The sequence below is a fragment of the Aquarana catesbeiana genome, linkage group LG03 (genome assembly GCF_042186555.1).
Source record: "Aquarana catesbeiana isolate 2022-GZ linkage group LG03, ASM4218655v1, whole genome shotgun sequence".
In the NCBI taxonomy this organism is placed as follows: Eukaryota; Metazoa; Chordata; class Amphibia; order Anura; family Ranidae; genus Aquarana; species Aquarana catesbeiana.
Window position 1 is genome coordinate 689,708,398 of NC_133326.1, and position 12,483 is coordinate 689,720,880.

General features: G+C 42.7%; 1 protein-coding gene across 1 annotated transcript; it reads left to right on the forward strand.

The window, feature by feature from the left end:
* Positions 1–1,363: 1,363 nt before the first annotated feature.
* On the forward strand, positions 1,364–2,290 carry LOC141134763 (olfactory receptor 6B1-like). The gene has a single exon (XM_073624200.1). It carries the CDS (start codon positions 1,364–1,366, stop codon positions 2,288–2,290), a length of 927 nt encoding a protein of 308 aa, XP_073480301.1.
* Positions 2,291–12,483: the final 10,193 nt, after the last annotated feature.

Consider the following 12,483-nt stretch of genomic DNA (forward strand, 5'->3'; position numbering starts at 1 on the left):
GATTTCTATATTTTCTTTGATCTCAATTTGGGTTTGGTGAGTAAGAGGACAAAATATTTATTGTAGAAAATTGACTTGACAGGCATCAAAGTGAGAAGACACTAAAGCTGTATTTAGACAGCACACCGTCTTAGGTTCACCAAATTATGTACATCTTTTGTACAAACATCAAAGGTAGCAGTCTGAGTTCCTCCTTCTACATACCAATCATTAACTAGGTTACAGCAGGCTCACTTAATAGACATTGTTGACCTAGTTAATACAGGTAAAGGTGCATTCAAATGTCCACTCAACTCTTGCAGCAGGCCTCCCTCCTCTCAGCAGGTCCCTGGCTGTAGATGTCTCTCTGATATGCAATGTGATATTCCAAGGCTCACACTGAATTCATCACTTATAGAGAGTAATGAGAAAAACACAAGATGGTCTCCTCATGCAAATGATCCTTTTGTTCAAGGTATAACATGCAAAAAAATATGAAATTCTGTATACAAATTGCACCACGTTATTGTTCTGTGTGTTTCACACTAGATGGACTTCTTCAGGATGTCATGAAGACGCTCATGAAGAAGATGTAGGACAAACATAGATACAGAAGTATAATTTTATTCAAAGAATACATTCTATAAAACAATGAAATGCTGTATAAAAACTGCACCACATTATCATTCTACGTGTTTCATCCTAGATGGACTTCTTCAGGAAATCATGAAGACGCTCATGCAGAAGCTGTAGGACAAGTATAGATGAAAAAGTATACTTATACTCAAAGTATAAATTCCATAAAACAATAAAACGGTGTATAAAAACTGTACCGCATTATCACTGTATGTGTTTTATCCTGGATGGACTTGTTCAGGAGCTCATGGAGACGCTCACAAAGAATCTGTAGGGCAAGCATAGATACAAAAGTATACTTATACTCAAAGTATCATTTCATGAAACAATAAAAGGCTGCATAAAATCATACCAATTTATCACTGTACGTGTTTCATCCTAGATGGACTTTTTCAGGAGCTCATGAAGACGTGTGTCAAACATAGAAATAGACGTGGAAGAGCAGACTCAGGAGACAACAGTAATGGAGAACAAACCATCCAAAACATTGGTATCTGAGTAGCAGAGGCATCTACAGTCAGGGATCTGCTGAAAGGAGGGTTGCTTGTTGAAATAGTCAAGTGGATATCTGCATTCTCATACTAGGGTAACACCGTCTGGTAAGTGAGCCCACTGCTCAGGATCAACACTTAGAAGGATAAACATGCACTGCTATCGGTTTGGTTGTTACAAAAGCTGCTACAATAGTTTTGAAAGTTCATTCATTTGTTCCCAATCCTCAAAAATGTGTTCATAGTTTTCTGTTATGATGATTTCCTGCAACCAGACAAGAATCACTGAGTTCATTCTGATGGGGATTCAGGGTTCTGAGATTCTGAATTATTCACTTTTTGTTATTTTTTCTATCATCTACATTTTCACAATAGCAGGGAATGCCATTATAATTCTGCTGATTTTGAGATGTGACAAGCTTCACACTCCGATGTATTTTTTTTTGTGTCATTTATCCCTTTCCGACATCTTACTGTCTACAAACGTGGTTCCATACCTGTTGTGTACCTTATTAAGTAAAGCCAGACCCATGATGGTGAGTGCTTGTGTCACACAGTACTATTTTTGTGGCTCCTCAGCCATTTCTGAATGTTTCCTCCTGACGGCGATGTCTTATGATCGATACTTGGCCATCTGCATTCCATTACACTATATCACAATAATGGACATTAAAGTTCGTTTCCACCTCGTTGCTTGGTCTTGGTCGCTTGGGTTTCTTCTCAGCCTGGCCTCCATCATTCCAGTGTCTCTTTTGGAATTCTGTGGTTGCAACGTCATTGACCACATCTACTGTGACCTTGCTCCTCTCCTTGCTGTGTCCTGTTCAGACACCTATGCCTTGGAAATAGAAACTATTTTATTTTCTATACCTATTGTGCTTCTTCCCTTTATGTTTGTGATAGTGACTTACCTTAGAATCTTCTTTGCTATCCTTAAGATTTCCACCACCTTTGGAAGAAGGAAAGCCTTCTCCACCTGCAGCTCTCACATTATAGTAGTTACAATATACTATGGAACATTAATCGCTAAATACACAGCTCCTTCTTCTGGAAGTTCATTGAATGTCAACAAAATAATCTCCCTCTTATATACAGTCTTTACACCGCTACTGAATCCTACTGTATATAGTCTACGAAACCAGGAAATAAGAGAAGCTTTACATAAATGGGTACACGTGAAATAACTGTATTGATTTATTTTTGAGTGGGGGCAAATGGGATGTTGTGATCTGGAAAACTGTATTGTGTGTTTTCTATGTAAGCTGAAAATGCAACGTTAGTTAGGGTTGAGAATAAATTCAGCTTGCCCCGTACCCATCATATATCAATAACCAGGTAGAACAATCTTTTTTTGTGATCAACCACCATTCCCCATGAATGTAACATGGGATAATGATTCTCATTCAACCACATCAAGTGGTAATAAACTAAAAACCCAAAAATGTATGTATTGCAGCTTACAAATTCTTAGACGTGATAGCTTCATTCATTTTGTTTTGTGTCATTCATTTTCCTTTATTTTCCCTGTTGATCCCACCAATGTTTCTATTGTTCTTCAACTTCCTTTATTAAACCAAACTATCCAGCAAAAGTGGTAGTAAGGCTTAATTTACATGGGACGTTTTTACAACCTCTCCTGAACGATTTAATTTGACAGATAGTAACCCACGTTTAAAACGTCCGTTTTAGAGGGTTGACACAAACCATTTACCACTGACAGGAATGCTTACAATGATCAGCTTTTATTTGTTTTTGTAAAACCTTTATCTTAAAATGAAAAAAAAAACTGTAGCTGTAACTGCTTAAAAATTGTAATCTAATATTTGACTCTATTTTGTTAGTCCGGTCTATCTAAATATGCTATTCCATCTGACATTACCCTCTCCCCTGATTGACAATATTGCTGTCCAATGGTGTCTCCATTACCCTTCCATGACAGTAAGAAAAATGTAATGGATGTGATGGTGGAGCCAATCTAAGAAACAAAGCGTGCTACTGTCCTGATCTCCAGGGATGGGCTGACTGTTTGAGTCGAACATGAGTTCGACTCGAACATCGGCTGTTCGATCGTTCGACGAAGATCGAACATTATGGGCCGTTCGCGCCTTTGGCCAATTATGGCTCAGGGGGTTAAGTACACGCCCCACACTATATAAGGCCACCTGCACGTCGGCCCTGTGTAGTGTGTTGCTGGCTTTATAGAGAGAGAGTGTGTCATTTCATTTACTTTGAGCAGGCAGTTTACTCAGTTAGCTAGATCTCACTGCAGATCGTTCGCACTGTACTATTTCTTTTTTTTTTTTATCAATCAATTTTTATTAGTTTTTAACAGTATACAAAAGTGAACATTACTTTCCATGTGTAAAACATATACATTGTGTGTTAATACAGTAGGTTTTAGAGATGGCAGTCAAATAGCTACCATATTATTGACATAGAACACATGTGATATTTATAGAACCGTACATGCTGTCATCTCTCCCCAGTCACCCCATTGGGAACTATCTGTGCTCCGGAGAGAGGGACTGCATCCACCGGTCCCTATTTACATAATAACAGTCTAAGATGAAAGAAGCATGAATATGGTCTCAGATATCATACCATATAGTGAACAGATTTTGCGTCAGCAGAGATATTTACCAAGAGCCTTAGGCTCTAACATAAAAGAATTAAACATACGAATATAGAGCTAGCTCTCAAATCAACCAAGAGAAAAGAAAAAAAGAAAAGAAAAAAAGAGATAAAAAAAGAGAGAATTTTAACCTTATATGTAGTACAGTCACTCGGGCCTTCCTTGAAGAGTCTGAATATATGTTTTAAAGGTTGAATCTCCCCACCTGTGTCTGGTCTGTCTGATTTAGTTATGGCTTATTGTACTTTATACCAGTCTATCCATGGTTGCCAGCAAGAAAGGAATCGTGTAAGCTTCCCCTCTATGGATGCCAACATACTTTCATAAGTGTAATGAATAGATAGTGTGCGAAGGCCTCATTCATTTTCAGGGGGTCAGGAGATTTCCATGGTCTAAGTATAACTAATTTGGCCACTAGGAATAGATGTGTGTTAAATTTCCTGTGGATCGGTGGTATGTCATCAATCCCCAAGTTTAAGAGAGCTAGGGAGGGTGAATACGGTATAGGTAGTCCTGTCACTTGGTGGTGGATCTTGAAAATGCCGGACCAAAACCTAGCTAGCTTGCCACAAGTCCATAAAATATGAAAGATGGTGCCCGTCTGTGTACAGTTCCTCCAACACACATGGGGTGTAGAGGGATCAAATTTGGCTATTCTGTATGGAGTCAGGCACCATCTTTGTGTTATCTTATGGGATAGTTCCCAGAGGTTGGTGCATTTAGTGGCTGCATATATATGTTGTAGAGCTTTGTGCCATTGTGCTTCGGAGAATGATTCAAGGAGATCTCTCTCCCATGCATGGAATTTGTTTTCATGAATATGGACTTGTCATTCAAGAAATGATAGAACAGTGAAATACCTCCTTTACGATTTTCCCTAGATGTAAAATGAATATTGATCTTCCAAAATAAATTATACTTAAGAATGTTGTTGTTTTTGAGATAGGATTTTACTCGGATATGGTTAAACTACTCCGAAGTTGGCAGTCCATATTCTGATTGTAACACTGCAAATGGTTTTAAAAGATTATCTGTATATAGATCTGAAATCTTTGTTATTCTCTGTTGTATCCATCTGTCTAAGTTAAGTTCAGGTATTATCAAAGCCAATGTGGATGTGGGTATTAGTAGGGAAGAAGTAGGAGTAGACAAAAATTTGTACGTCACCAGTGTTTTCCAGGAAATTAAGGATGCTATAACTGGGGGAGGGAGATCCTTGGGCTTAGATTTAAGGTGAGGGTAGGCTAAGGGATAGTTAAATAAATTACCACCTGGTACCAGAGTTTCCTCAATGGCTCCCCAGAGTGGGGTGGGTTGATTCAGGGACCATCCTTTAATTTGAGCTAGAATTGCAGCAACATGGTAGTCTGTGAAAACCGGTAAATCCACTCCTCCCGCCTTCCTTGTTTTTTTGAGTTTGGAGAAGGCGCTCTTGGCCTTTTTGCCTTCCCAAAGATATTTAGTAAGTAGGGATTGTAGGGTCTGAAAAAAATTTTGGGTTATGGGAATAGGTACTGTGCGGTATATATAAAAGATTTGGAGTAGGATTTGCATTTTGAAGTCTGCCAACCTTCCTGACCATGATAGAGTATGTTTGCTTAGGGATCGTAAACCTTCCACAAGTTTCTTTTCAAGAGGGAAATAGTTGGCCTAAAATAATTGCGTGGTTTGGGAGGTTAGGTTAATGCCTAAGTAAGTAATCGCTTGGTCATTCCAAACATATAGGAATTTAGCCTGTTGGTGTAGTTTATCCTGTGGTGATACCCCCAAGTCTAAAATGTATGATTTGGTGTCATTTACTTTGTAGTATGACACCCTACCATACTCCCAAAGTGTGTGAGACACATGTTTCAGGGAAGACACCAGATCAGTGAGCATTAAAATTACATCATCTGCAAAAAGACTAATGACGTGTTTATGTTTGTTGATCATAAAACCTTGTATGGCAGGGTTATGTCTAATCCTAGTGGCTAGTGGTTCCATTAGTATATTAAAAATGAGGGGGGACAGTGGGCACCCTTGGCGAGTCCCGTTTGTAATCCCAAAGGACTTGGACAACATACCAGATGTATACACCCGAGCTGATGGGGAAGTGTAGAGGGCTAAAATTGCTGAGAGCAAGTGGCCTTTAAATCCAAACTTTTCCAAGGTTTTTGTCAGATATAGCCAGTGCACCCTATCGAACGCCTTCTCTGCATCCAGAGCCAGAAGCAGAGAAGGCGTCTTTCCCCTCCTGGCGATATGGACAATATCTATCAGGCGTCTGGTGGCATTCGATGTTTGTCTGCCCTTGGTAAATCCAGATTGGTCTGGAGCAATGAGAGTAGGCAGAATGTCTACCAGTCTTAATGCTATCATCTTGGCAGAGAGCTTCACGTCATTGTTTAGTAAAGATATAGGCCTAAAGTTTTGGGGAGCATCCGGTGTCTTACCTGGTTTAGGCGGTGTTACTATCAATGCTTCGAACATCTCAGGAAGAAAGAAAGCTGAAGCATCAAACACTCCGAGTAGGTGTGGCCCAAGAATAGATTTGAAATGTTTGTAATACTCCCCTGTGAGACCATCCGGCCCCAGGGATTTATTACCTGGAAGAGTATCTATGGATTTTAGCACTTCTATTAGGGAGAAGGGAGAATTTATCTCATGGGGTTGTGAGGGGGAGATGTGAGGCAAGTGAATGCCTTGTAGAAACTTTTCTACATCTGACAGGCAAGGTTGTGCTGTAAGACTATCCTGGTGTAGATTATATAAAGATCCATAGTAATCACTAAAAGCATCTGCGATGGTCTGAGGGTCATATACCTTTTGCTTAGATTTAGGGCTAATAAGATGCGGTATTTTAGTCTTAAATCGTTGTCCCTGTAGTCTACGAGTTAGGGTTTTGGCGGCCTTTTTGTCTGTAGAGTAAAAGGACATCTTTAATCTTTTCTCAGATTTTTCAAAGGTTTGAAGCAAAACTAGTCTGAGGTCGTGTCTCAGTGAAGTAAGTTTTGTGCTAAGTGTGGGGGTAGGGTTTTTTTTGTTTATTTTTGATAAAGGCACTGTTGGTGGGATAAGGATCTCCCAGCGTCAGTAGAACTGAGGTATGGTCTGATCATGTTATGTTGTTTAATTTGATTTGAGTCACCTTCTGTAGCAGCCACTTGTCCGTCAGAAACAGATCAATCCTCGTATATGTGCAATGTCTATGAGAAAAAACGTAAAGTCTTTTTCGTTGGCATGGGCATCGCCAAGCATTATACAGATCTTGCATTTGTAAAAAGGGCATCAGAGAAGGTGTCCTTTTAGAGGGCAGAGATGTGAAGTCCATTTGAGGGTCAGGCGTTATATTAAAATCTCCACATAATATAAGAGAGCCTTGTTGTATCTTCCGAATTTTTTTCATCAGTCCAATTAAGAATCTGATTTGGTGCCTGTTAGGGACATAAACATTCACCAGGGTGTATCGTTTAGCATTGATATCACACACTAGAATAATGTAACGGCCAGATGGATCAGATAGTTCCATGTGAAGTTGGAAGGAGATCGAGTCCTTGATTGCGGTTAGGACCCCCCTCTTTTTTGCCTCCATGTTGGAGAAAAAATAGTGTTGGAAGCCTTTATGGGTGTATCTAGGTGGGGCCTTGTGGTGAAAATGTGTCTCTTGGATGCATAGATCACAATGAGAAGAGAGGGATGCCCTCTTGGCTGGATGATTTAGGCCATGAGCATTTATAGAGAGTATCTTAACTGGCATGGCATAGTTTAGGTGGTATGTTGGGTTTCAAATGTGGAGTGTACTTACAAAGGTGCCAGAACTTGTGGGTCCTGTGGAGGATGAGTATCCACCTGTTCATTGCGATGAAGTTCCAGGAAGCTGTCCGAGATTTGCGCGTACTTGAAGGTTCAATAGAGCAAGATCCCGTTTCCGGTGACATAAGTAGTCTGAAAAGAAACTTGGTAAAAAGAAACAATAACATTTTAAAAGGAGGGTAGTCAAACCCAGGTGCAGAATTTCTCTGCTCAGGCAGTTGGGAGCACAGATTGCAAGAAAGACCTCCAAAGGGCGAGGCCCAATAACAGGGCAACTAATGAAAGTAATGAAAGTAACAGGGTCCTGCAGAGATTACTAACGCCTCAGGTGTTAGAAACTTGCTGCTATTCTGGAGGGATCCCCTTGGGACTCTTTGTGTTGGGAGATGATGGTGGTTCGTCAGGAATAATCTTCCATTTCTGAAGAACCCAGAGACCCTTAGTAGGGCAGGTGATTACATGCGTGGACCCTTCCTTGGTGATGATTCATTTTGTCGGGTATCCCTACCTGTAATTAATGTCGTGATTCCTCAATGCTTTGGTGATGTTGTTCAGGTTTTTGCAGAGTTGCAAGGTGAATTGCGATAGGTCCAAATAAAATTGTAGATCAGAGTAGTCTGTGGCGTGGTGTTCCCCTTTACGGGGGATTTGCATCCTTGGTTTGATAAAAGTGCATACGGAAAAGCACATCCCTGGGGACATGCTCTGGTATGAATGAGGGTTTTGGAAGGCGATGGATTTTATCTATGGACAATTGAATAGGAGGAAGATCTGGCATTAAGGTTGAGAGCATTGCGGTGGCATATGAACGCAGCTCAGAAGTTTGCACAGATTCTGGTATGCCTCTTATCTTAACATTATTTCTTCTGGACCTGTCCTCTAAATCTGCCAACTTTGCTTTGATCAAGATTTGTTCCTTCTCTGCAGTATCGTGGGCATCAACCAGGTCATTAATTGTCATTGCATATTTCACCATTTTGGATTCAATGTGGTCAACTCTGTTCTCCACCACATTAAGCTCAGAGCTAAATTCCATTATGCATGCCATCATATCAGTATGGATAGTGCTTCTCAGTGAGATGAGCATATCCTTTAAAGTAGTGTCCAGGACTGGCTGGTTTTGTGTGGGGAATGCTACTATGTAGTCAGGGAGCTCTCTAGTATCTTCCTGTGAGTCTGCATTGGATCTTACCTCACACTGCTTCAGCTCCTGCTCATCCAGTCTGACTTTTGCCTTGGCTGGGCTCCTGTTGAGGGGTGAAGAAGTCTGTGTAATTCCCAACTGTGTGTCAGGCATTCCTGTATGCCTGATCATCATGGCTGTCTACATTCCTGTGCTCTGTCCGCGAGGTAGAGAAGGAGCCGGCGCCATCTTGCCCACGAGGCTGCAGAGGCTGTGTAAAGTATGCCATCAACTTTCTAGGGCGATGTTCTGCCTGGCGTCTCCTGGGCACGGTGCTGAGGTTCCGGGCAATCAAACCGCATTTTTGTGCCTTCAATGCAGTGTCCTTGTCAGGGGGCTTACCTCGGCAGGCGGGGCGTCTGCGGTGGTGTGCGTCTGGGCGCGTTCCTGCGGACCTCGCCGTGCGTGTTCCTCGCGGCGTCGGCGCGTGTGTTCAGGATCGTTCCATTGTGCACGCCGGTGTGCGGGGGCGCGCGCGCGGGCGTTGGCGGGCACGCGTGCCTGTGTGTGCCGGGGCACGCGCGTGCACGTCGTTTGGCGCCAAGAGCCCCATTTAAGCCGGTGTGTTCTTGTGTCCAGTGCTGCCTAATCAACAGCTAGTCGTCCTAGAGCCTGATCTTGTACCTCTCCTGTTCCTGAAATACCTATTGACCCGGCCTTGTCCCCCGATCTCTCTCTGAACTCTGCCTGCATCGACCCCTGCTTGTTTGACCATCCGATTGCCTGTCCCTTTGTACCTTTGCTGACCGTCTGTTACCAAACCCGGCCTGTCTCCTGACCATCCATCTGCCTGCTCCCTTGGATCCTATCTGCTGGTCTGCTTACTTCCTGCCTGTTGTCCTTGCAAAGCCTGCTCAGCTCTGTGCCTGTGTTCCAGCCTCCTTCAGCCTACTCACCTGTTAACCCTGCACTGTCTGGACTGCTATACCAGGACTACAATACAGGCCTTCATACCACTCCGTACTTTCGTACCCTCTGTTTACTCTACTAGGGGGCCGATAGTCGGAGGGTAAGGGAGCCTCCTCTCTGCCCGACAGGACTCGCCGGTCTGGTAAGTAGGAGCCTGATAGTCCTGTATGGCTGTGAGCCGCTAATTCACTCGCCGTTTGCCGGCGCTCCGAAGTCACACTGTCTTTGCGGTGATGGTCAAGCCATGCCCCCCCTGCTGTACTATTTCTAATCTACTTCAGGCAGGCAGTCTGTAGGCCATTCCTGGAGTACGTGTTCAAAGACACTTTCAGGCATGTGACTCAGTGAGGTGCAGTTCATAAAATATATATCCACTAGGGATGAGCCGAACACCCCCCGGTTCGGTTCGCACCAGAACCTGCGAACGGACTGAAAGTTCGCACGAACATTAGAACCCCATTGACGTCTATGGGACTCGAACGTTCGAAATCAAAAGTGCTAATTTTAAAGGCTAATTTGCATGGTATTGTCCTAAAAAGGGTTTGGGGACCCGGGTCCTACCCCAGGGGACATGTATCAATGCAAAAAAAAGTTTTAAAAACGGCCGTTTTTTCGGGAGCAGTGATTTTAATGATGCTTAAAGTAAAAAAAAAAAAAAAGTGAAATATTCCTTTAAATATCGTACCTGAGGGGTGTCTATAGTATGCCTGTAAAGTGACGCGTGTTTCCCGTGTTTAGAACAGTCCCTGCACCAAATGTCATTTTTAAAGGAAAAAATCTCATTTAAAACTGCTTGCGGGTTTAATGTAATGTCGGGTCCTGGCAATATGGATGAAAATCAGTGAGACAAATGGCATGGGTACCCCCCAGTCCATTACCAGGCCCTTTGGGTCTTGTATGGATATTAAGGGGAACTCCGCACCCAAATTAAAATAAGGAAAGGTGTGGGGCCACCAGGCTCTATATACTCTGAACAGCAGTATACAGGCTGTAGGTTTGTTGTTAAGTAGAATCTCTTTGTAATTTAGAACGAGTACATTTTTAACGTGTTTAGCTCCAGCCAAAAAATCTTTTTTAAGCTTTTTGGAAAACATAGGGAAGGGTTATCACCCCTGTGACATTTGTTTTGCTGTCTTTCCTCCTCTTCAGAAGATTTCACTTCACTTTTTGTCCCAATGGATTGGAAAGCATCAGTGGAAAGGAGAAATGTTTTTCCCATATTAACTCTTACAGGAGAGAATTTCCCTTCCTAGGGGTAGATTTATTCTCACTTCCTGTTGTCTCCTTCCGTTTGCAAGTAGGAGTCGTTTGTAAGTTAGTTGTTTGAAAGTAGGGTCCTGCCCTATATACTCAGCAGAAATTTGGGCCTTAGGTGTTGCTGTGGCCACAACACTGTAAGCCCTCACAGGGCTCTGCTGTGAAATATTAGATCAAGAATTGTAATTACATGCCCCTGTTGAACAGGAGCTGAAAAATTAGGCCTTAGGCACTGGTGCTGGTGCCACAACACTGCAACCCCTCACAGACACTCTAGTTGGAATGCAGGAACGAGCCCTGCTGCAAAGTATTGCATCAAAAATTGTAATTACATGCCCCTGTTAAACAAGGGCTGAAAAATTGGCCTTAGGCACTGTGCTGGTGCCACAACACTGCAACCCCTCACAGACACTCTAGTTGGAACGCAGGAACGAGCCCTGCTGCAAAGTATTACATCAAAAATCGTAATTACACGCCCCTGTTAAACAGGGGCTGAAAAATTGTGCCTTAGGCACTGGTGGTGGCACCCAGAACCAAAAATGTTCTTACAAGCTATCAGCGTGATGATTGAGGAGGAAGAGGATAATTACTCAGGGATAGTCACTCAGCATCAGCATAGGCAGTCTTTGAAGGGATCTGAGATTTCAAAAAAAATTATTCGGTTACATCAGCATCAGGTGTTTGGTAGCTGGTGGTGATCCAAGACTCATTCATTTTTATGAAGGTCAGTCGATCGACCGAGGCAGTGGACAGACGCACCCTGTGATCGGTTACCACGCCTCCAGCAGCACTGAATGTGCTTTCCGAAAGAACGCTGGATGCAGGACAGGCCAGTAGCTCAATTGCATACTGTGCAAGCTCTGGCCAGTGATCCATCCTCAAGACCCAGTAACCCAGAGGATTTTCGGTGGGAAAGGTGTCCAAGTCTGATCTTGCCCCTAGGTATTCCTGCACCATGTAAAACAGACGCTGGCGATGGTTGCTGGAACCGATCATACCTTGGGGCTGCGGACCAAAAAATTGTCTGAACGCATCGGTCAGACGGCCACCTTCTCCACCGCTCCTTCTTTGACTGACCGAAGCCTCAGCAACATCCTGGATGGCTTAACTCCAATGTAAAAATGCATATAAAAGCAAAGGAGAAGGCCTTCAAAAAATACAAGGTTGAGGGATCATCCACAGCATTCAGAATTTATAAAGAATGCAATAAGAAATGTAAGGGTGCAATTAGGATGGCTAAGATAGAACATGAAAGACACATAGCGGAGGAGAGCAAAAAAAATCCCAAGAAATTCTTTAAGTATGTAAACAGTAAAAAAGGGAGGACAGACCATATTGGCCCCATAAAGAATGAGGAAGGACATCTGGTTACAAAGGATGGGGAGATGGCAGAGGTATTGAATTTATTCTTCTCCTCAGTATTCACGAGTGAATTGGGGGGCTTCAGTAACCAAAACTGCAGTGTTTATCCTCATGACACAACACAGGAAGCACCTACATGGTTAACAGAGGACGGAATTAAAATTAGACTTGAGAAACTTAACATTAATAAATCACCGGGACCAGATGGCTTGCATCCGAGGGTACTTAGGGAACTCAGTCAG

Bases quoted from the DNA above. Each gene is read 5' to 3' on its own strand.
- LOC141134763 (XM_073624200.1), top strand. From the start codon at position 1,364: ATGATTTCCTGCAACCAGACAAGAATCACTGAGTTCATTCTGATGGGG.